At 44.1% G+C, this 25,228-nt stretch overlaps 1 protein-coding gene across 1 annotated transcript in view; it reads right to left on the bottom strand.

Moving 5' to 3' along the window:
* Positions 1-1,052: 1,052 nt before the first annotated feature.
* The window catches only part of LOC116981724 (collagen alpha-1(XVIII) chain-like), a 76,489-nt gene continuing 52,313 nt past the window's right edge, over positions 1,053-25,228 (bottom strand). The window contains exons 15-26 of the mRNA XM_033034778.1: positions 23,457-23,564; positions 20,030-20,077; positions 17,355-17,435; positions 17,223-17,264; positions 14,606-14,651; positions 13,077-13,126; positions 11,329-11,457; positions 9,445-9,486; positions 7,744-7,806; positions 4,833-5,030; positions 3,093-3,208; positions 1,053-1,609 (exon numbers count right to left, since the gene is read on the bottom strand). Coding sequence (XP_032890669.1) covers positions 1,384-1,609; positions 3,093-3,208; positions 4,833-5,030; positions 7,744-7,806; positions 9,445-9,486; positions 11,329-11,457; positions 13,077-13,126; positions 14,606-14,651; positions 17,223-17,264; positions 17,355-17,435; positions 20,030-20,077; positions 23,457-23,564 — 1,149 coding nt within the window. The 3' untranslated portion in view covers positions 1,053-1,383. The remainder of the gene's footprint in view (positions 1,610-3,092; positions 3,209-4,832; positions 5,031-7,743; positions 7,807-9,444; positions 9,487-11,328; positions 11,458-13,076; positions 13,127-14,605; positions 14,652-17,222; positions 17,265-17,354; positions 17,436-20,029; positions 20,078-23,456; positions 23,565-25,228) is intronic.

Raw genomic sequence — 25,228 nt, 5'->3', positions numbered from 1 at the left:
TTTTCAATAACAAGTCCACGTCATCTTAGATTTGACGACGTGTGTAGCCAGTTAGATCTTGCCAGAGTTTGTTTTGGTGTGTCTGAAGGGTGCATGTATAGAATCGTTTATTTTGGCTGCTGCAAAGGGCCGTGCGTTATGGAGAATGAAACGCTGTCTGCAGAATCAGTCTAATAACTAGAGCGTGAGCAGCAGGCAACTCATTGACGGGTCGGGCTTAATCGGGAAAATCAGGACAAGGAGCTTACTTTGTAAGTGGGGAGTGTTTAATACAACCCTCTGCCAATTTCAGGAGAGCATTCACAATGTCACTGGTAAAACAATCCCTTTTCTCATTACTTATTTCTTTGAGAGAGACGATCAAGGTAACATTGTTGCAAATAGTATTGCATTATGGATCAGGATCATCGGAAACAGGGCAGTGTAAACTCAAGATAGACACATAAAGCTGGAGTATCTCAGCGGGTCAGGCAGTATCTTTGGTGAAAAGGAATAGATGACATTAAGGGTCAGAACCTTTCTTCAAACTGTAAAATGAGTGTAAGCTCATTTTGCTTTGGAGAGAGACACAACGTGCTAGAGTAACACAACGGGTCAGGCAACATCTCTGGAGAAAAAGGATGGGTGATGTTTTGGGTCGGGACCCTACTCCAGTCTGAAGGGTCCCGTCCCGAAATGTCAACCATCCTTTTTCTCCAGAGATGCTGCCTGACCCACTGCATTACTCCAGCACTTTGTGTCTATCTTCAGTAAACACCAGCACCTGCAGTCCTTTCTACACACTAGCGTTGCAGAGAGGGGATTTTAATTCTCTCTGGGATGAAACCAAACCTGTGGTGCCGGCGTGAGCGGACAAGCTAATAACATATGGTACACAAAATTGCTGGGGAAACTCAGCGGGTGCACCCGCTGAGTTTCCCCAGCAATTTTGTGTACCTTCGATATTCCAGCATCTGCAGTTCCCTTTTGAACAGCTAATAACACATGCCAGACTGCCTCCATTTAAATAATTCAAGATGCAAATTGATGATGCATGTTCTACTTGCACAAGGGTTGACATCAGGATTTTATTTATTAGAATATTTCATGTGGAAAACTGCAGCTATACACTTGAAATGCACATGCCTCTGGGAAACGTTACAGATGACAACATTTGGGCACAGATCTAAAAGATGTTGAAAAGAGAAATATTTCCAATATCATTGTCCCATTTTCTCACAAAAAGTACCAAAAAAATATGAAAGGCTTGCATTTACATAGCGACTTTTACGTCCCTTTCAGGAAGTCTTAAAATGCTTTGCGGGAATCTCATTGGTGTCGTAGTACGAGATGGGTATCTTTATCACTTGACCTTGTGTAAAAGCAAAAAACGAATGCCAGATTCTAATAACTATTTATTTTTGCCACGCCTGTGTGTGGGACGCTGTTTTCAATGCAAAGCACAATAAAGGAGCTGATGCAGCTGTACGAGTGTTGCTCCAGTAGTTTTCCGTTTAAGAGTGAGGTCGCCAGTCCCTTTGCACCGTATCCCCCTCGCCACTCGTTGCAATAGTTGTCTGCAGCTCGTATTCCCCGGGTGTTCGATCCGTGCCAGACTAATTTACGAGGCCTGGTAACACAAATCAAAGCGAATATTGAATTGGCTTGTGGAATTAGAAAGACTTGGGCATATCAGAAACATTGACAGAAATGGGCAATACCGCAGATGCCGGAAACCTGAGATAAAATCGGAACACGTTGGAAATACACAGCAGGTCAGGCAGCAGCGGTTACGTAGCAGGTCTGAGACGATCCATCTGTACTGATGTTGACAGATTGGTCAGGCTGAATGAACTGCACCTTACCTGTCTGTGCTCTGCAATGCAGACATTTCGCCCTGTTCAGCTGTGTCAAATCTTATGAATTTACCACTTACAGATGCACTCTGACAAAAATCATCTTATTTAGGCTTTAGATTTTAGAGAAATAGCATGGAAACAGGCCGTTTGGCCTACCTAGTCTGCACCAACCACACTAGCACTACATACCAGGGACAACTAACAGGGTTTTTTTTTAACCAAGCCAATTAACCTATAAACTTGGGGTAGACACAACATGCTGGAATAACTTGGGCAGCATCTCTAGACAGAAGTAATGGGTGATGTTTCAAGTCGTGACCTTCTTCAGTCTTCGGCTTTGTTATTTTAAGTACGTGTTAAAGAGTATGTTTTAGTGTTTTCTTGTTTGTTTTATGTGGGGGGGGGGGAGGGTCTTGGGGGAACATTTTTTCCCCAATCTCTTACCTTGCCGGAGATACGATTATTTTCTGGATCGTATCTCCGGTCGCTCTGCGGCCTAACATCATGGAGCTGGCGGCCTTGCTCGAGACTGACTTTGAGCCCCACCAAAGGGCCGTGGACTTACCATCGGAGCCTGCGATCCCTTGCCTGGGATCGACGCTCCAACCGCGGCCTGTGGACTTCAACATCGAGGAGCTCGCAGTCTCGGGTAGAGACTGAAGTCGGGAAGGTCCAAGCCGCAGGAGGTTCGACCAGCCCCGACTCGGGAGTCCGATCGCCCGGCACGGGGAGCTGAGATCCCCCCGATGCAGGAGCTTGATCGCCCCGATGCGGAGGGCTCGACCACCGGTTGCGGGAGCCAAGATCGCTCCGACAACGGAAGGTCCGTGTGCCTCGACTGCGGGAGAACAAAGAAGAGACGAAGATTGAACTTTTTTTGCCTTCCATCACAGTGAGGAACGTGGGAGTCGCTGTGGTGGATGTTCATGTTAAACATTTATTTGGCTGTCTTGTTGCTCTTTATTAGTATGACTGTATGGCAATCTGAATTTCACTGTACCTTAATTGGTACATGTGACAATAAACAAACCTTGAAACCTTGACTCAGTGTACTACTGCTGGGCACTTTTACTGTACCTGAGATGCATATCTAAGATGTATCTACATGCCTATGTTCCGTGATACTTGTACTGAACTGTATACAAAAATAAATATCACTGTACTTCGGTACATGTGACAGATAAAGTGCCAGAAAGTACAGACAGCATCCACTGTGTCGTCGCAGTGGAGGGAACTGAAGCGTTCTGTACTCACCATGAAGCATCGGTCATGACATTCTGACCTCGGAATGAATAAATCGGTACTTTGGGGTTGAAACGTGCTCCAGAGCCAGTGAAGAGACTGTTCCAGTTGTAAAAGAGTACTTCACCCTGTAAGAGAGGGGAGGTTCACAACATCATGTTACAACAGTATTGGGATAAACACAAATGATATTTTAATGAGAAAGGCAGAAGAAGAGAATGCAAAGAAGAAATAAACTACCCGAAGTTAGACACACAGGACACAAAACCCCCACTATAATAATGGAACTACCAAACTCCCATTGGGTAGACAAACTGTGTAGAAAGGAATTGTAGATGCTGGTCAGTCTGAAGAAGGGCCCCGACCCGAAACATCACCCATCCTGTTTCTCTAGAGATGCCGCCTGACCCGCTGAGTTACACGAGTACTTTGTGTCTACCTTTCGGTAGAAAAGGTTTAGAGGGGTATGGTCCTTGTTTGGAGTGTGGGAGGAAACCAGAGCACCCAGAGAAAACCCACGCAGACATGGGGTGAACGTATAAACTCCGTACAGACAGGATCGAACCTGGGTCTCTGGTGCTGTAAGGCAACAACTCTACCGCTGTGCTGCACTGATTAACTCCTCATCTACAATAGAGACAAATTGCATTAATGTAGACAATAGACAATAGGTGCAGGAGTAGGCCATTCGGCCCTTCGAGCCAGCACCGCCATTCAACGTGATCATGGCTGATCATCCCCAATCAGTACCCCGTTCCTGCCTTCTCCCCATATCCCCTAACTCCGCAATTTTTAAGAGCCCTATCTAGCTCTCTCTTGAAAGCGTCCAGAGAATGTAGAATTTACAGCTATTGGATCTGTTTTCTAATGGCATGTAGGTAAAATGGAAACTATTGGAAATACTCAGCAAGTCAGGTTGCATCTGTGGAGAACCAAAGAAACCCTTTAATTTGATCATTTTAAATTAGAATTCGAAAATCTTGGATCTATAATAGAATATAAAGGTGTTCAAGTTCAAGTGAGTTTATTGTCATGTCTCCCTGGTAGGACAATGAAATTCTTGCTTTGCTTCAGCACACATAACATAGTGGGCATTTACTACAAAACAGATCAGTGTGTCCATATACCATAATATAAATATATACACACATGAATAAATAAACTGGTATTTGTGGTAACTTGGTTGAACCGTGCAATATTGACACAATTCTGCTTTGCCTTCTGACATTCAGTTTCACAGCAGTCAAGAGAAATGAATGTTAGAAATGAGGCTCAACATGATGCCGCCTCCATGTTTTGTGTTTAGTTCAAGAGACTCGTGGGAAGCGCCCACTCCTACAACTGTTAAGATGCAAGGATAAATGGGGAAGAGAAGTGATGAAGGGGAAAGGATGGTATAAAGCAGGATTGTTAGAAGGTATAAGAGCAGACAACAGGGGAATGGGAATGGAACAAGTAAAGATGGGTCTGGAGAAGCAAATAACTGCTGGAGGAACTGAGCCAGTCACACCCTCCTCAGATGCTGTCTGACCTGCTGAGTTCCTTCAGCAAAGATAGACACAAAATGCTGGAGTAACTCAGCGGGTCAGGCAGCATCTCTGGAGAAAAGGAATAGGGAGGTTTGGTCTTTGCTACAGATTCCAGCATCTGCAGTCTCTTGGGTCCAGAGTTGGTGTAAATGGCAACGGTGGAATCACGTTGGTGCCGCATGTTAAAATCAGTATCCACATCTCTCATGTCACAAGCACTTGCCTTGAGGTTTGCCACTGGCATGGATGCTCTCTCTGATCGCTTCACAATGGAAATCAAGTCCTGGGTTCTTGAGGTGAGGAAAGCTCGGAAAGTCCCCTGCAGTCCGGCCTCCTGAGCCTGCTGGAAACACTGGAGATCGACTCCACGTATGCCGTCTATTCCACCCGTGACAGGAGTGTTGAGAGCCACCAGATGAAGCTGAAAGTACATCACAAATAAGAAGTGCATCCAACCGGATCTGAATCCCCAGGTCAGGTCTTTTTACTGTGATTTCTAAATGGTGCATTTTCACAAAGGTAAGATCTCCTAAGATAGGAGGATCTAGTGCAAACGGTAGCCAATCGGCCCATCGAGCTAATGCTGGCTCAACTTGTCCCACTCCTCTGTTTTTTTCCCAACTTTTGTTTTTTTTACAAACACTCCCCCCCCCCCCCCCCCCCCCCTCCCAAAACTTTGTTTTTTATGCAGGTACCCGAAAGTTTTGAAAATTACTATTGAATGTGTCTCCATCATCCTTCCTTGCAATCCATTCCAAATCATTGCTACTTGCTAAACCAAAACCCAAGCTTCGTAGAGTCATACAATATGGAATCAGGTCCTTCACCACAGCTGGTCCATATCAGCCAAGATGCCTCATCTAAGCAAATCCCTATTTGCCTGCATTTGTACCATATCCCTCTTAACATTTCCTATCCATGAACCTGTCCAAATATATTTCAAAGGTTGTTCTTGCACCTGCCTCAACTACGTCCTCTGGCAGCTCATTCCATAAACCACAACCCTCTGTGAAAAGATTTCCCCTCAGGTACCGTTTAAATGTTTCCCCTCTCACCATAAACCTATGTCCTCTGTTTCATGATTCTGGGTAATATACTCTGTGCATTCACCCTATATGAGATCATGTACAATTCTATAAGATCACCTCTTAGCCTCCTGCGATCCAAGGAATTAAACACTAGCCTCCCCAACCTCTCCCCATAGCTCCAGCCCTCAAGTCCTGGCAACATCCTCCTAAATCTCTGCATCCTTTGTAGCTTAATGACATCCTTCCTATAGAAGAGTGACCAGATCTGAATACAATACTCCAAGTGCAGCATCACCAATGTCTTATAGTACTGTCACATAACATGCCCAAAATGTGTAGAAAGGAACCGCAGATGCTGGTATGTACCAGACACAATGTGCTGGAGTAACTCAGCGGGTCAAGCAATATCTCTGTGGAGAAAGAATGGGTGATGTTTGGGTCGGGATCCTTCTTCAGACCAGTCTGAAGAAGGGTCCACATCGATAGCGTCACCCATCCTTTTTCCTCCAGAGATGCTGCTTGACCTTCTGAGTTAGTCCAGCACTTTGTGTCTGTATTCTACAGTCAATTCACTGACTGATGAAGGTCAATCGGGACGACAGATGGCACAATGGGCTAAGTGTTCGGCTGGCAACCTGAAGGTGGCCGGTTCGAATCCCGCTTGAAGTGCATACTGTCGTCGTGTCCTTGGGCAAGACACTTCACCCACCTTTGCCTGTGTGTGAATGTGTGTGAATGTGTGTGAGTGATTGGTGGTGGTCGGAGGGGCCGTAGGCGCAGAATGGCAGCCACGCTTCCGTCAGTCTGCCCCAGGGCAGCTGTGGCTACAGAAGTAGCTTACCACCACCGAGTGTGACTGAGGAGTGAATGAATAATGCGATGTAAAGCGCCTTGAGTATTAGAAAGGCGCTATATAAATCCCATCCATTATTATTATTATTATTAATATACCAAATACCTTATTTACTACCCTATATCCATGTTCTGGCACTATCAAGAAACGGTGTACCGGCTTTCCTAGATCCCTCTGTTCTACAACACTCGTCGGGGCCCTACCAATCTCTGTGTAATTCATTTCTAAAAATATCTAATCAAACAAAATCACTCAGAGAACAAAAACAGCTTGGCTATTAATCTAACAACAATTCTGGGAAATGGGAAGGAGTTAACAATACATTTAGTAACAAACGCTATCAATAGCATTGTTTATACCGTGAGAAGTTGAAGAAGTTTCATATCAATGTGTTTATTTGCTTCAATTAAAATTGTGAATGATTTCAGAAGCGTTTATGACGCTTGAAGGAGACTTGTGAAATAAATGCTTAAAAGGCGCTCACTAAATCACTACATTCATTCGTAATCATTTTAATTTAATGTCAGAGGAAAGACATCAAATGGTGGAGTAACTCAGTGGGTCAGCCAACATCCCTGAAGAACATGGATAGGTGATGTTTTGGATTGGGACCCTAGTTCAGAGTGTGGAGGAGAACCTCTTCAAAGTAGGCATAACCTGAGGAGGTTTCGCAGTGGAGCAGTCAAAAGGTCGAAACAAAGAACTGCAGATGCTGCCTTACCAAGGAAAGACACAAAATGTTGCAGTAACTCAACATGTCAAATAGTATCTCTGGGATGCTGCCTGGCCCACTGAGTTATTCCAGCATTTTCCTTGATAAATCAGCAGCTGCAGATCTTTAATCTAATGTCATCCATGTTCAAGACATGTTCAGTTCAGTTTGGTTTAGTTTATAGTCACGTGTACCAAGGTACAGTGGAAAGCTTTTGTTGCGTGCTATCCAGTCAGCAGAAAGACAATACAATTGATCAATTTACAGTGTACAGATACACAAAAAGGGAATAACGTTTAGTGCAAGGTAAAGCCAGCAAAGTCCGATCAAGTATAGTCCGTGGGTCAACAGTGAAGTAGATAGTAGTTCAGCACTGCTCTCCAGATGTGGTAGGATGATGCAGTCGCCTGATAACAGCTGGGAAGAAACTGTCTCTGAATCTGGAGGTGTGCGTTTTCACACTTCTATACCTTTTGCCTGATGGGAGAGAGGAGAAGAGGGGAGAAGAGGTTGTAACTCAGCTGAGGGAGAAACAACTTACCACTGACCCTTGGTGGATGATGTTACTTGGTACTGGACTGGGGGCGATATCAGCCACTTCTACCTAGTTACAGGAAAGAAAAACATGCATGTGACTGAGTAGGGCCCCTTGCTGAAAATAAGGAACCAGACTTTTCCTGCATTGCACCCTCCCAAGGATCTCGTTCAAGAATTTTTAGAACAATCACACAAAAAGTCACAATTATATAAAGCAGTATAAACAATAGAGAGGGGTGAAAAAAGTTACATCATCACTTCACAGAAGGCGGGTGTAATTTTAAACATATCCCACGTCACTGGCAATTTAATGAAGATATCTACTTAGAAAGAAAAGAGACATAAGATGAAAGACTAGTTTTTCAGAATCGCAAGGTTGGAATGAGTGAGGGATTACTGGGACCATAAGATAAAAAGTATAGTCCGTGGGTCAACAGTGAAGTAGATAGTAGAATAGAACCTTCTTACGGCAACTTTAACTTAGGTCAAGTCGAGTTTATTGCCAATGCACACATATAGCAAGATATAGATGCAATGAAAATCTTACTTGTAGCAGCATCACAAGCACATTGACTTATAAAACACACAATAGAAGCTGTTGAACTTTGGTAGCTGTTGTACTGCATTGTGCCCCAACAGTCCCTTCAGGCCCACCTCGTCCGCGCCGACCAGCGATCCCCGCACATTAACACTACCCTGCACACACACTAGGGACAATTTTTACATTTACCAAGCCAATTAACCTACAAACCTGTATGTCTTTGGAGTGTGGGAGGAAACCGAAGATCCTGGAGAAAATCCACGCAGGTCACGGGGAGAACGTACAAACTCCGTACAGACAGCACCGGTAGTCGGGATTGAACCCGCGACTCCGGCGCTGCATTCGCTGTAAGGCAGCAACTCTACCGCTGCGCCACCACAACAGCACAATGTAATATTTTGTTACGTTTAGTATCATTTATTGCCACGTGTACCGAGTTACAGTGAAAAGCTTCTGTTGCGTGGATTCCAGTCAGCGGAAAGACGAAACATGATTACATTCAAGCCGTCCACTGTGTACAGACACAGGATGCAGGGAATAAAGTGTGGTGGGTTACAAAAAAAAAAGGTATAAAGTGCTGGAGTACTTTAACGGATCCGGCGGCATCTCTGGAGAACATAGAGAGGTGGAACTTTGGGTCAGGACTGATTCTGAAGAAGGGTCTCGAACTGAAACATCACCTATCCATGTCCTCCAGAGATGCTGTCTGACCCGTTGAATTACTCCAGCACTTTGTGTCTTTTTTTTTGTACAGAGAACTGCAATTGCGTGATGTGCCACTGTGACATCTCGTTCATACTTGTGATTGAGAATTAGGTAATTCTGTGTTCATCAAATTCAATAAATTAATAACCCCAATCCTAGTGCAAAAAAATCCCAAATGCAATCCCAAAAATCCCAAACTCTCCTTGGAGTCCATAGTTCACGTCGAGGTTAGTGTTGTAGTAGTCGAGGTTAGTGTTTGAGGTTGACTATTCGGTTGCCTATTGGCTTTTACTTTTAACTGCCACATACAGTGGGGAAATAAAACAAGTGGACACTAACAGATTTTACTTGTGGAAAAATATAGCTTACCCGACTCATTTACTGCTTAAAAGTCAGATGGTTATACGGACATTTATAGAACGACCAGTGCTATCTTTAGCTGGAGTGTAGCATACTTACTGCAGGGTCATCAGAAGCTATGCCAGGAAAGAAGTCTTCAAGCTATCAGAGAGACCAGAAATATATGAAAGAAATGTGTTCAAATACAGTGACAAGACTTAGCTGATTTCTTTTCACTGCACAATTGCAAGTCATTGTGAGTGCATTTGTTATATCACCGGATCACATGGACACAACCCAACACATCATGTTAATCAATCTCTCCCCATGACGTCTCCATCTACCCTTCACGCTGCCCCGGGAAAGTAGTCAATGTAATCAATGACCACCCACACTCTAGTCAACCCCTCGTCTCCCCTCTTCCATAAGGTAGAATATACAGAAGATTGAGAACATGTACCACTAGATTCAAGGACAGTTTCTCCCCACTGTTATCCAACCCTAGAACATTCCACGAGCAATGGGATGTATTCCCAACCCCTCATTCTACCTTGTTGTGCACCTTACACCTTTTTTATCTGCACCATATTTTAGTCTAGTTTAGTTTAGTTTAGAGATACAGCGTGGAAACAAGCCCTTCAGCCCACCGAGTCCGCAATGACCAACGATCACTAGTTCCATCCTGGAGAAACTCAGCAGGTGAGGCAGCATCTACAGATCCATAGATCCAAATCCACGTTCCATAGATGCTGCCTCACCCGCTGAGTTTCTCCAGCATTTTTGTCTACCTTCGATTTTTCCAGCATCCGCAGTTCTTTCTTAAACAGCTAGTTCTATCCTGCACACCAGGGACAATTTAAGAAGCCAATTAATAATAATAATAATACTGGATGGGATTTATATAGCACCTTTCTAATACTCAAGGCGCTTTACATCGCATTATTCATTCACTCCTCAGTCACACTCGGTGGTGGTAAGCTACTTCTGTAGCCACAGCTGCCCTGGGGCAGACTGACGGAAGCGTGGCTGCCATTCTGCGCCTACGGCCCCTCCGACCACCACCAATCACTCACACACATTCACACACATTCACACACAGGCAAAGGTGCATGTATGTGCCGCCACAAACGTTACATTTCCTATAAACTGAATATTTTTTCAATTAACCATTGAATCATATTCCACACCCTTTCTACCATTAGCTTCCAGGGTAGAATAACGTGCAATGAAAATATTTCATCTTTTTATTAATATCCCAGTAATTTTGTCTTTGATTTCCTGTCCCTCCTGTCAGTGAAACTACTTTCAATATATTCATTATATCATTCTAGAAACAATTATTTTCCATGATGCAGCCATTATTTACTTGAGTAGTCCTTGATGGTATTTATGTCCATTCTTTCTTCATTAGTATTTGTGGAATTGTGCTATGCAGTATATCATAAATATGTTCATATATAAAAAATGTGTCATTTTAATTTTATTGCATTTTAATGGTTTAATAAAATATTCCCTCAATCTTTTATAAGAATGTTGATAACAAAGATAATTATACAAACTTTGAACCATAGTGAGATGACTAATCTGGCAACTGGTCTAGTTTAGAGATACAGGATGGAAACAGGCCCTTCGGCCCACCAAGTCCACGCCGACCAGCAATCCCAACACATTAACACTATCCTACACACACTAGGGACAATTTACATCTAAACCAAGCCAATTAACATACAAACCTGTACATCTTTGGAGTGTGGGAGGAAGCCGAAGATCTCAGAGAAAACCCACGCGGTCACGGGGAGAACGTACAAATTTTGCACAGACAGCGCCCGTAGTCAGGATGGAACCCGGGTCTCTGGTGCTGTAAGGCAGCAACTCTACCGCTGTGCCACCCGACTATGAGTTCTGATTATGAGTGCCAATGTTACGATTAAAGCCCAGATGTTGCAATACAAATGCAGCTCTACCTGCTCTTGGCTTAGTTTCTGTGGACATAAAGGTACTCACACAAAGCTTGCTCCAGCCATTCGGCAATCGAATGAAGACTTTACTTCCTTCTGTTACATAGACCAGGGATCCCTCTGGTATCACGGGAGCAGCATTCAGCATGAGTTCCACATTTTTAAATGCATGGCTCTGTTACAGCAAAGAACACGTTAGGGTGACCATAGAACATTGCAGGCAGAGCTGTCAACATTACAGAAAGATTAATTACAAGTGACTTTTTGCTTTGAGGATGGTAGAATTTCCGTTGCTTGCCAATATTCCCTCTTCTCCTGAAGGTATTGACTCCTGCCAGTGCCCACACATCTGTGGATGGCTGGCACTCTCCAAGAGCTTGGCCAAGTGACCTATTCTCCAGTAATAATGCTTGACAGTGAATGGATGCTGTGACTTGGGGGACATCAACTATGCCTGGTCTATGACAGTGTCAACTCTCCGTCTCATCCAGCAGGGCTTGTCAAAATGCCACCAGAATGGACAGCTTCAGAAAGCAGCAAGCTCCGAAGGTGATCGACATACATTCTGAGTCTCCGAAGCCTTCCCACCATCCAGAGGACACATGTCAGGACTCAGGAGCACAATGGCATACTCTCAACGTACCTGCTTGCTACACCTCTAACAGTGGTGGCTTAGAATAATGAAAACTATCAGAGTAAAGCAGCCTAATGAGTTTGTAATCCAACTGCATGCACATTCCAGCAACCCACCGCCTGCCACAGTCTGTGCATTCACAAAGTGCATTGGACCTAGACTACTCCGACATTACTCCCCCATCCTGCTCAAACCCATCAACTCAACAAGACAGGAGAAGGGTCCCGACCCGAAACGTCAGCCATCTTTTTTCTCCAGAGATGCTGCCTGACCCGCTGAGTTACTCCAGCACTTTGTATCATGGAAGTATCAGAATAACGTTGCATTGATAAATTAAATAAGCATTAAATAGACCTGCTGGGCCGAATGGCCTAATTCTGCTCCTATAACCTATAAACATGAATTTATGAAAGGGACATCATGCAAATAGGCCCATCGGCCCACCGTTTCCATGGCAACCATCCCAGTTAACATTCATACTTTGCGTTCACTCCCCGTACACTTTTACAGATAATTTACAGAGACCAATTAAACTACAAACCCACACGTCTTTGGGGTATGGGTGGAAACCCGAGAACGGAGGAATACAACGCAGTCTCAGGGAGAATGTGTAAACTCCACACAGACAGCAGCCGAGGTCAGGATCGAACCCAGGTGCCTGCAGCCACTATGCAATGGTGCAGCGGGTGGAGTATTCAAGATCATAAGGAATAGGAGTAGAATTAGGCCATTCGGCCCATCAAGTCTACTCCGCCATCCAATCGTGGCTGATCTATCTCCCTCCTGACCCCATTCTCTTGCCTTCTCCCCATAACCTCTGACACCTGTACTAGTCAAGAATCTATCTCTCTCTGCCTTGGCCGCTACAGCCTTCTGTGGCAAAGAATTCCACAGATTCACCACCTTCTGACTAAAGACATTTCTCGTCATCTCCTTCCCAAAAGAACGTCCTTTAATTCTGAGGCTATGGGTCCATAGTTCTCGACTCTCCCACTAATTTGTTGCGTTTTCCAACATTTCTGCAGTTAAGAAACACCTCATTGCTTGGTGCATTTCTCTTTTGTGATGGCAGGAATCTGGCTGAGTTCCTTTTTATTTATGATTGTATATTGAAGATGACCTGAACCTACTGTAGATAGCGACTGTTTTTGCTGACTTACCTTTAAGCTGCTGTCAAATGGATTATTATTGATTTTGGGACCTTGGGAATCTATAATGAAACACACAAATGTCTAATTATATAATTGGGAATCATAAAAAGGGTTGTCGTGCCCAGTTCCATTAAGAGTTAGCATTCCATGCAGGAATTGTTTCAGGGAATATTACGGTATAAAATTTCAGTGGGAATTATTTTACTGTTATATATTATTCATGTAACCTTACATGGAACATGGAACATATCTATCTGAGAGTCATCACACTCTAACAACTTAGTCTTTCACCAAGATGTTCATTGACTAGGAAGACATCAAAAACTGAATGGAATGGAATGGAATGCTATTTATTGTCATTCAAACCTAGGTTTGAACAAAATTACATTTACAGTTTTTTACATTACAAAAAAACCCAAGACCCACACTTAACACAGTTTACATAAACATCCATCATATTTCGTTAAGAACGATTTTTACCACCATATTTAAAGTTATCAATACATGAATATTTCCACCGGCCACATCGGAAATATGGCCGTAAAAGTGAATTTTTCACTGCTGTGCCTATTCCTTTCCGATGGCACTTGCTAGCATTCAAACGTTATGTGTTTGTTATTTACGGTAAGCTTCTCTGGAAGATTAGATGGCATAGGGTTCAGGGAGAGCTGGCTGACTGGGTAGAGATTGGCTTCATGGAAGGATGCAGAAGGTGATGGTGGAAGGTTGTTTTTCGGTCTGGACTGCTGTGACTAGCGGTGCAAATTTGCAGATGGCACTAAAGTGGGCGGGCTTGTAGATAGCGGAGATGGTTATCAAAAGTTTCGGCACGATCTTGATCAGTTGGGCAAGTGGGCTGAGGAGTGGTTAATTGAGTTTATTACAGATAAGTGGGAGGTCAAACCAGGGCAGGATCTACGCAGTGAATGGCAGAGGCTTGGGGCGTGTTGTAGAGCTGAGCAATCCAAGAACGCAGGTAATTGTTCCTTGAAAGTGATATCACGGGAAGATCGAGTGGTTAAGAAGGTTCATGGTACCTTGATCTTCATCAGTCAGGCTATTGAGTATAGAAGTTGGGATGTTATGTTACAGTTGTGCTGCATAGCGCTAAGGAGTATTATGTAGGAATTAACTGCAGATGCAGATTTAAACCGAGGATAGACACAAAATGCTGGAGTAACTCAGAGAAGGAATGAAGAAAGGTCTGAAGAAGGATCTCGACCCGAAACACCCGTTCCTTCTCTCCAGAGATGCTGCCTGTCCCGCTGAGGCACTCCAGCATTTTGTGTCTATCTATGGAGTATTATGTTCAGTTTTGGTCACCCTGTTGTAGGAAAGATGCTGTTAAGCTGGAAAGTGGGCTGAGAAGATTTGCGAGGATGTTGCCTGGATTCAAATTGGAAATAAGTCTGGTTTATTGAAGGTACTAAAATTGTAGGTTAAACTATGGTGAACCTCTTGGGGATAAAATGTACTTAGCATATAAAAGCTGTAACCTGATTTATTTTGGGGGCTTTGGTTACAACAGGAAAAAGTACCTGGGCTCCCGATGCTTGGAAAGTCAATTTCTTTTTCGTAATTCACCTGGTGGAAGGAACACATCAGATTATTAAAGGTGACAATAACATGAGTGACACAATGACGATGGATAGTGAAATATACACCATGAGGAAGAAAGTACAGAGTAATCTCCTTAGGCCTTGAATCACTGAGATTTCTGTATTGTTAATCCATCCTTGGCCCTGGTTCTGATGGATATATAGTCATGCACATGTCAGTGCTGAAGATATCAAGCCTTTATTGGGATCTCAGGTTTAGGCGTATTATTGTCACGTGTACCGAGGTACAGTGAAAAGCATAGTTTTGTATGCTATCCAATCAGGTCAGATATACCATGCATACATGTAATCAAGTCAAACTCAAGTACAATACGCGGTGCTGGCTCGAAGGGCCGAATGTTCCTACTCCTGCACCTATTGTCTATTGTCTAATAGGTAGAGCAAAGGGGAAGGGGAAGAGTGCAGAATATAGTTCTCAGCATTGTAGTGCATCAGTACCATAGACAAAGCCCAATATCCGCATTGAGGTAGAGGTGATTCTGACAGTACTCTAGCTTATGGAAGGACCATTCAGAAGCCTGATAACAGTGGTGGAAGAAGCTGTTCCTGAGTCTGGTGGTGCGCACTTTGAAGCTTCTGTATCCTCTGCCGGACGGGAGCAGAGAGAAGAAGGAATGACTAGGTCGGGACAAGTCTTTGATTATATTGGCTACTTTTCTGAGGCATTGTGAAGTGTAGATGGAGTCATAGGTTGGAAGTCAATCTGTGTGATGGACTGGGCTACATTTAAAACTCTGCAATTTCCTGCAGCCTTGGGCAGAGCTATCCCAAACCAAGCTGTGATCCTTGGTTTGGGAAAAGCTCTAGTTGTGAACAGAAGGCAGTGGAGGCCAATTCACAGGATGTTTTTAAAAGAGAGTTAGATAGAGCTCTTAGGGCTAACGGAATCAAGGGATATGGGGAGAAGGGAGGAACAGGGTACTGATTCTGGATGATCAGCCGTGATCATATTGAATGGCGGTGCTGGCTCGAAGGGCCGAATGGCCTACTCCTGCACTAATTTCCTATGTTTTTATGTTTCTATAAGTAATCTGGGATTAAAAGGAACATTGGGATTGTGCGAGGACGTGTGTTGATTCACCTCATCTCTCTAGCTCTTGTTGACGTTGATGGTTCATCACCAAATGGTTAACTTCATTTCAGGAGTCTAATTCGTCTGATGTTGGTCTAGTTAGTCCACATACTTACTCTCGCGATGCAACTCTATGGGACTTTGGTTAGGCCACATTTGGAGTGATGCGTGCAGTTCTGGCCACCCCATTATAGGAAAGATGTGGCGGCTTTGGAGAGGGTGCAGAAGATGTTTACCAGAATGCCGCCTGGATTAGAGGGTTTCAGCTACAGGAAGAGGTTGGATAGACCTGGATTGTTTTCTCTGGAACGTCGGAAGTTGATGGGAGACTTGGTAGAAGTATATAAAATTATGAGAGGCATAGATAGGGTAGACCAGTGATTCCCAACCTGGGGCCATATGGCAAATTTCAGGGGGGGGGGGGGGGGGGCCCACAAGATTTTTGGGATTTAGGGGGCCACAGGTTCAATGAAGGGGGCCACAGAGCTACCACCCTGTTGCCTCCTAAATTTCAGTTCTAATAAATTTAAATCTATGTAGTTGAAATATTTTTGATGTTTGTGGAATAGAATAAATTCATTTCACTTGCACTATATGTGCAATGTGACGAATAAAACTGATTGTATTGTAAAAGAGAATATATGTGCAATTAATAGACACTGATATTTTTATGGAAGGTACTATTATAATATTGAAGTACTATATTTCCGCTAATAATGTCAGGGGGGGCCACAGAAAAATTAAAAGATCCCAAGGGGGCTAAAAAAGGTTGGGAACCACTGGGGTAGACAACCAGATCTTTTCCCCAGGGTGGAAATGCCCAACACTAGAGGGCATAGCTATAGGGTGTGCAGGGGAAAGGTTTAGTGGAGATGTGCGGGGCAAGTTATTTTACACAGAGTAGTGGGGGACTGGAACACATTGCCAGGGGTGGTGGTGGAGGCAGATGCGATAGTGGCTTTTAAGAGGATTTTAGATAGGCACTTGGAAGTGCAAGGAATAGAGGGATATATGGATCATGCAGAGGCAGAACAAGTCAGTTTAACTTGGAATCACGTTTGGGACATTGTGGGCTTTAGGTTCTATGTTCTAAATCAGAAACCAATTGCTGATGAACCACCAGGAAATGGAGAGAAGATGAGGCAGATCGACCAGTATGAAAGATGACGATGAGAGTTTTAGAAGCAGGTACACTGGAGGAAAAGATTGCCCAGAACGAAACAAAGTGTCGGAAGGAACTGCAGAACCTGGTTTAAACCGAAGATGGACACAAAATGCTGGAGTAACTCAGCGGGTCAGGCAGCATCTCTGGAGAGCAGGAATGGGTGACGTTTCGGGTCGGGACTGAAGAAGGGTCCCGACCCGAAACGTCACCCATTCCTTCTCTCCAGAGATGCTGCCTGTCCCGCTGAATTACTCCAGCATGAGATAAATAAAGATTTTTTACAAATAAACGATACTTACTGGCATTTTACAGTGAGGTCTTGGTGGAACCGGGAAAATTCTCTGCAAAAAAGAACAAAAAAACAAACAAATTTTAAGTGAAATAGCGAAACAACTCTGCTTGGAAACTATTTGGTGATTGAATGGACCTACATTGTAGTAAATTGGTCCCGGCATTCCTGGCGGGCCCGGAGATCCTGGAATACCAGGAATGCCCGGCGTTCCTGGAACACCCTGAACAAAACATGGAAAGAAAAAGATGTGTTAGAGCGTTGAATGAAACAAGGTTGATTTTTGAAGTTTAACATTGTGCCTTTATGGCCAAGTTAAGACTCTACATTTTCTGCAACTTCGAACATGAAGAGTACAAGATGGAGTCATAGTCATACAACATGATATCAGGCCTTTCAGCCCAACTTGCCAATGCCGACCAAGCTGTCTCAACTACACTAGTCCCACCTGCACACGTTTGGCCAATATCCCTCTAAACCTTCCCTGCCCATGTACCTGTCACTGGTAATGATAGATACATGGGGATTACGGTAGAAGGGTCTGGACTTCAAACGTCACCCATTCATTCTCTCCAGAGATGCAGCCTGTCCGCTGAGTTACTCCAGCATTTTGTGTCTATCTTTGGAGATTACAATATATAGAGACAAACATTTATAACTCAGCGGGACAGGCAGCACCTCTGGAGAGAAGGAATGGGTGACTTTTTGGGTCTGAAGAAGGGTCTCGACCCGAAACGTCACCCATTCCACAGATGCTGCCTGTCCCGCTGAGTTACTGCAGCATATAATGTCTATCTACAGATGACAAAATGTTTTATTCTATAGCTTCAAAGACATAACATTTCCCTTGTGTATTTTCTGCGTTGTGTGCGTGTGTAGTCTACGAGCATGTGTGCAAGATGCCTGTGCATGCAATACCCCTGGACCTTAAAGTCTGAATTATTTTGTCTTAGTTCTGAACACAGCTTTGAAATTCTTTAGTTCCTTTCCTATCACCGAATTTCCTGTATCCTCTGGGAATTAGAAGATTGAGTATTAGTGTGTTTGAAGTGCAGTACTCTGGGGAGACTCAGCAGGGCGAGTGCTGAGATATTGTTTCCCTTAGCAGCAAAGTCTGGAACTAGGGAGCATGATCTCAAGGTACGTTTAGATCAAGGTCGGGAGGAAAATCTTTCACTCCGAAGGTAGTGAATCTTAGGAATCATCTCCCTCAGTCATTTCAAAGCCACGATTGAAAGACTTGGAATTTGGAGAAAAGAAGAAATGTAAAAATTACCTGGAATGTGCTTAGGTTGAAGGTTAAAGGCGGCACAGTGGTAGAGGTGTTCCCTCACAGCGCCAGAGATTCGGGTTCTATCCTGACTACGGGTGCTATCTGTACGGAGTTTGTACGTTCTCCCCGTGACCTGCGTGTGTTTTGTCTGGGATCTCCAGTTTCCTCCCACGCTCCAAAGATGTGCAGGTTTGCAGGCTAATTGGCTTTGGTAAATTTGTAAATTGTCCCTAGTGTGTGTATGATAATATTAATGCGTGGGAACTGCTGGTCGGCGCGGACTCGGTGGGCTGAAGGGCCTGTTTCCGCACTGTCTCTCTAAACAAAACTAAAATTATTCGCAATCAATATGATCCAATTACTCAATCTCAAGTTCAAGTTCAAGTGAGTTTATTGTCATGTGTCCCTGTATAGGACAATGGAATTCTTGCTTTGCTTAAGCACACAGAACATAGTAGGCATTTACTACAACACAGATAAGTGTGTCCATATACCATAATATAAACATATACACACATGAATAAACAGATAAAGTGCAAATAACAGAAAATGGGTTCATAATAATCAGAGTTTTGTCCGAGCCAGGTTTAATAGCCTGATGGCTGTGGGGAAGTAGCTATTCCTGAACCTGGTTGTTGCAGTCTTCAGGCTCCTGTACCTTCTACCTGAAGGTGGCAGGGAGATGAGTGTGTGGCCAGGATGGTGTGGGTCTTTGATGATACTGCCAGCCTTTTTGAGGCAGCGACTGTGATAAATCCCCTCGATGGAAGGAAGGTCAGAGCCGATGATGGACCGGGCAGTGTTTACTACTTTTTGTAGTCTTTTCCTCTCCAGGGCGCTCAAATTGCCGAACCAAGCCACGATGCAATCGGTCAGCATGCTCTCTACTGTGCACTTGTAGAAGTTAGAGAGAGTCTTCCTTGACAAACCGACTCTCCGTAATCTTCTCAGGAAGTAGAAGCGCTGGTGAGCTTTCTTGATAATTGCATTAGTGTTCTCGGACCAGGAAAGATCTTCAGAGATGTGCACGCCCAGGAATTTGAAGCTCTTGACCTTTTCAACCATCGACCCGTTGATATAAATGGGGCTGTGGGTTCCCCTCATCCTCCTTCCAAAGTCCACAATCAGTTCCTTGGTTTTGCTGGTGTTGAGGGCCAGGTTATTGCGCTGGCACCATGTGGACAGTTGCTCGATCTCTCTTCTATACTCTGACTCATCCCCATCAGTGATACGTCCCACAACAGTGGTGTCGTCAGCGAACTTGATGATGGAGTTCGCACTGTGACTGGCTACGCAGTCATAAGTATAGAGTGAGTACAGCAGGGGGCCAGCCATCTCATGCTCTGGTATTTTATTTTATTCTTCACATGTTTGAATTATAATGTTTTATTTTTAATTGTCTACTGTATATGGTGTTGTTATCCTTGCGAGCAAAGCACCAAGGCAAATTCCTTGTATGTATACATACTTGGCTCATAAAATGTATTCAGTTCAATTCAATTTAATTCAATATGTTCTCATTGTATTTTTATGATTTAACTTACAGAGTTATCACAAGGATCTCCCTTCTCCCCCTTCAGTCCTGGAGCGCCCTGTTTGTACAAAAAGAAACAACCACATTTTGAACACATCTTGGAATTCAACCAATAACAACTTTTGAATTATCATTCCTCCTTTCAATACCTCACAATTTTTCATTCGGAAAAAACATCACCACCATTTTAACTCCTCCAATGCTTTTAAATTCTTGTGGCCATATATTTATTGGGAGGAAATGAATGTGACTCGAATGAACCCACAGACAAGGTCTTCCAAAGCAAAACTTGGCTGCTTGTTTTTTAACCCCAAATGAACTCAAAGCATTCCGTAGTTTGCCCAGAATCACAGAACAAGGCCATTCTGCCCATTGTGGCCAGTCCATGTGTTTGAAAGGGGCAGTCCATCGGCTTTTAAGGAATAAAGTCCATAAGTAAAAGTGGACCAGCCAAGGCTAATGGCTATTGATAAAAGTTAAAGCTACTCTTAAAGCAAAAAAAAAAAAATGTCTTATAATATTGCCAAAGAAAGTAGCAAGTTGACTGATTGAAGAGATTTAAGGTTTTGCAAAGGAATGAAAAAATGACAGAGGTGAAATCAATTGTATGTTGATGGATCTTTTACTGATCTTCCAGGATCGCTAATTTCTCCCTTCAGTGTATTCAGGATCTGCGCCAAAAGCTAAAGGGAAAGTATTATTAATATTTTACAAATCCATTAATTTTACCTCCATCCTATTAAAGCTGCTCGTGAATGATGTTTCTGTGCCATGAGCATCTTAATGAGTGCTGATTTATATTTATAGAACGTCCAGGGTCAAGACTCCTTCCGGGATCATTTTTGGCCTTATATGTCATATGTCATATGGGTTGCCAAGAGAGTTACAGGGAACAGTTCAGTTTATTGTCACGTGTACCGAGGTACAATGAAAAGCTTATGATTGCGTGCTAACCAGTTATCAGAAATACAATGCATGATTACAATCGATCCATTTACAGTGTACAGGCACATGATAAGGGAATAATGGTTAGTACAAGGTAAAGCCAGCCAAATGCGATCAAGGATAATCCGAGGATCATCAAAGAGGGAGATAGTAGTTCAGCACTGCTCTCTGGTTGTGGTAGGATGAATCAGTTGCCTGATAACAGCTGGGAATAAACTGTCCCGACATCTGGAGGTGTGCGTTTTCACACTTCTAGTTTTGTCTCTGCATGTTATGTGTGCACCTGTCGCTACCTGTAGCCTCCTCTGTTGGCCTCAGGTAATGAGTGGGACAACATAGATACTTTCACTTACGGCATGCCGTAGCGATCAGAAATGTAATTCTCTGATACCTGACTTGAGTGTTCAAGGCCAGTCACGATAAATAATATTTTACATTCTATATCTTTCCACTCTGTGTCTCTCTGCTTACTGTTTAACATCATCTTCTCATAATTGTAAGTTTCAGGAAGGCATCCCTTCAGCTTTATAGGACGTTGGCCTGGCCACATTTGTGCAGTTGTACTGTGTGCAGTTCTGGTCGCCCCATTATAGGAAGGATGCGGAGGCTTTGGAGAGGGTGCAGAAGAGGTTTACCAGAATGCTGCCTGCTTTGGAGAGTATTACAGATAAGGAGAGGTTGGATTGACCAATTGTTTTCTCTGGAGCATCAGAGGTTGAGGGGGTAGACAGTCAGAACCTTTTAACCCAGGAATAGATCGGGTAGATGCACAGAGTCCCGTGCCCTGAGTAGGGGAATCGAGGACCGGGTTCAAGGTGAAGGGGAAAAAAATTAATAGGAATCCAAGGGGTAACATTTTCACACAGAAGGTGGTGGGTGTATGGAACAAGCTGGCAGAGAAGTTAGTTGAGGCTGAGACTATCCCATCGTTTAAGAAACAGTTGGACAGGTACATGGATAGGACAGGCGTGGAGGGATATGGACAAAGAGCAGGCAAGTGAGACCAGTGTAGTTGGGACATTGTTGGCCTTTGTGGGCAAGTTCGGCCTAAGGGCCTGTTTCCACACTGTATCGCTCTATGACTCTCTATAACTCTATGACCCAGGGTAGAAATGTCAAGGACTAGAGGGCATGGCTTTAAAGTGAGGGGGGCAGTTTAAAGGTGAGGTGCGGGGCACGTTTTTCTACACAGAGGATCTTAATAAAGAAAATATCCTGTCTTATCCAATAAGTATGAAGTATATCTCATAAGGTCATAAAGTCATAAGTGATAGGAGCAGAATTAAGCCATTCGACCCATCAAGTCTACTCTGTCATTTAAACACGGCTGATCTATCTCTCCCCCTAACCTCATTCTCCTGCCTTCTCCCCATAACCCTTGACACCCGGACTAATCTAGGCTGGATTTGTCTGCACTTTATTTGTTTATTTGTACTCCAGGATAGGATACTAATAATGATACTGTGATGATCCTAACAATTATGATTATGATACACCATAACGAATGATGATGCTGTTACCCAAACCACTTCAGTGTACGTATAAAGAATAGATACAAAGTGCTAGAGTAAATCATGTTTCAGGTCGAGACTGTTCTTCAGACAGTTTCTTCCTACACATTAAGTATAAAGGAGTTGGATACAGGATAAATTTCACTTCTATCTCATAAGGTAATAAGTGATAGGAGCAGGATTGGGCCATTCGGCCCATTAAGTCTACTCTGTCGTTCAATCATGGCTGATCTATCTCTCCCTCCAAACCCCATTCTCCTGCCTTCTCCCTATAACCACTGACACCCGTACTGATCACCCTTCCTATCTGTCTGTGCCCACCACATAATATTGCATTCTGCACAACCCATCCAAGGTCTTTCGGACTGGAAGAGAGGCCAGTTAGAGAAAGCTCTCACCCATGCTCATTGCATGCCGCCTAAACGGATAAAACTTTACAAAAGTTGAGCAGACTTTCTTGCCATCAGTCAGGCTGGATTTGAATTGGTGAGCCTTTGACGCCACTGGGCTTCTACTCGCTGGAGTTTAGAAGGATGAGGGGGATTTCATTGAAAATTACCGAATAGTGAAAAGACTGGAGAGATTGTATGTGGAGGGGATGTTTCCACTAGTGGGAGAGTCTAGAACCAGAGGCCACAGCCTCAGGATAAAAGGACGTTCCTCGTGGAAGGAGATGAGGAGGAATATCTTCAGTCGGAGGGCGGTGAAACTGTGGAATCATTGCCACAGACGGCTGTGGAGGCCAAGTCAATGGATATTTCTAAGGCAGAGATTGATAGATTCTTGATTAGTACGGGTGTCAGGGGTTATGGGGAAAAGGCAGCAGAATAAGTTTGAGGCGGAGAGATATATCAGAGATGATTGAATGGTGGAGTAGACTTGATAGGCTGAATGGCCTAATTCTGCTCCTATAGCTTATGAACTCCTGAACACAGAGAGGCGGTGGTCCTGGAGGTGAATGCTCCCACTGCTGACATTTACCTGGTCGTAGGAAGGGATGAAACTCTGGTGAGTTGGGCCGGGTGGACCAGGGGGTCCGGCGGGGCCTTGGGGTCCAGACGGACACTCACAATCCTGCTCACAGATGCCCTGCATCAAAATATGGAACACAGGAACAGTCACAGCACGGAATGAACACCAGACCAGCGCTCCACAAACTCTGATGGGTAGCCAGTCCCATAGCTCCATAAACCCATTCCCAGTGCTCCTCTATAGGGCCCACCGTATAAAACCCAGTGATAGACACAAACAGACATGGAGTAACTCAGCGGGTCAGGCAGCATCGTGGAGAAAAGGAATAGGTGACGTTTCCAGTCGAGACCCTTCATCAGACTGAGAGTCAGGGGAGAGGGGAAGCTCTGGGGAGTTTCTCTCTGGGGAGTTTCCCCTCTGAGTTACTCCAGCATTTTGTGTCTACCTTCGGGGTAAACCAGCATCTGCAGTTCCTTCCTACACCATAAGAACCATTGTTCAGAATAGCGTTGGCACGTCCCACTAAGATCAGCGGTGGTGACTTTAATAACAACACTGCTTAGACTCGTACCTCAATAATGATGAATGAAGCATTAAATAATATGCAAGTAATAACTCTGGAAAGTTCCAAGAAATACCACTTTGAAATAATACTCCTTATTTGAGGAAGGACATTATTGCTATTGTGGGATTGCAGCGCAGGTTCACCAGGTTAATTCCCGGGATGGCGAAACTGACGTATGATGAAAGAATGGGTCGACTGGGCTTGTATTCACTGGAATTTAGAAGGATAATAATAATAATAATGGATGGGATTTATATAGCGCCTTTCTAATACTCAAGGCGCTTTACATCGCATTATTCATTCACTCCTCAGTCACACTCGGTGGTGGTAAGCTACTTCTGTAGCCACAGCTGCCCTGGGGCAGACTGACGGAAGCGTGGCTGCCAATCTGCGCCTACGGCCCCTCCGACCACCACCAATCACTCACACACAAATCACACACAGGCAAAGGTGGGTGAAGTGTCTTGCCCAAGGACACAACGACAGTATGCACTCCAAGCGGGATTCGAACCGGCTACCTTCCGGTTGCCAGCCGAACACTTAGCCCATTGTGCCATCTGTCGTCCCAAAGGATGAGAGGGTACCTTATAGAAACATGTAAAATTCTTAAAGGATTGGACAGCGTAGATGCAGGAAAAATGTTCCCGATGTTGGGGCAGACCAGAACCAGGAGTCACAGTTTAAGAATAAGGGATAGACCATTTAGGACTGAGATGAGGAAAAACATTTTCACCCAGAGAGTTGTGAACCTGTGGAATTCTCTGCCACAGAAGGCAGTGGAGGCCCATTCACTGGATGTTTTCAAGGGAGAGTTAGATTTAACTCTTAGGGCTAAAGGAATCAAGGGATATGGGGGAAAAAAAATCGGGTACTGATTTTGGATGAGCAGCCAAGATCATATTGAATGGCGGTGCTGGCTCGAAGGGCCGAATAGCCTACTCCTGCACCTATTTTCTATGTTTCTATGATTACTCAGCAAAATAGCACGTTTTTAGAGAGAGGGTCAGTGGAGTGCACGGCAGTCAATGAATGCCCCATAGTCATGCCAAGTATGTACTGACATCTCCCTAGCCCAATCCCCCCGCCACCTTCTTAGTGCCCCCCTAGGTAATTTATCAGCCCCCCAGGGGGCAGTGCAGCCCACTTTGACAACCACTGCACTAAACCAACAATGCCCGCAAAAACATTCTCCAGACGGACTTCCATCAGTTCATGT

This window comes from Amblyraja radiata, chromosome 16 (assembly GCF_010909765.2).
Source record: "Amblyraja radiata isolate CabotCenter1 chromosome 16, sAmbRad1.1.pri, whole genome shotgun sequence".
Lineage (NCBI taxonomy): Eukaryota > Metazoa > Chordata > Chondrichthyes > Rajiformes > Rajidae > Amblyraja > Amblyraja radiata.
The sequence above is the reverse complement of the archived record's forward strand: the minus strand, read 5'-3'. Positions and strand labels throughout refer to the sequence as shown.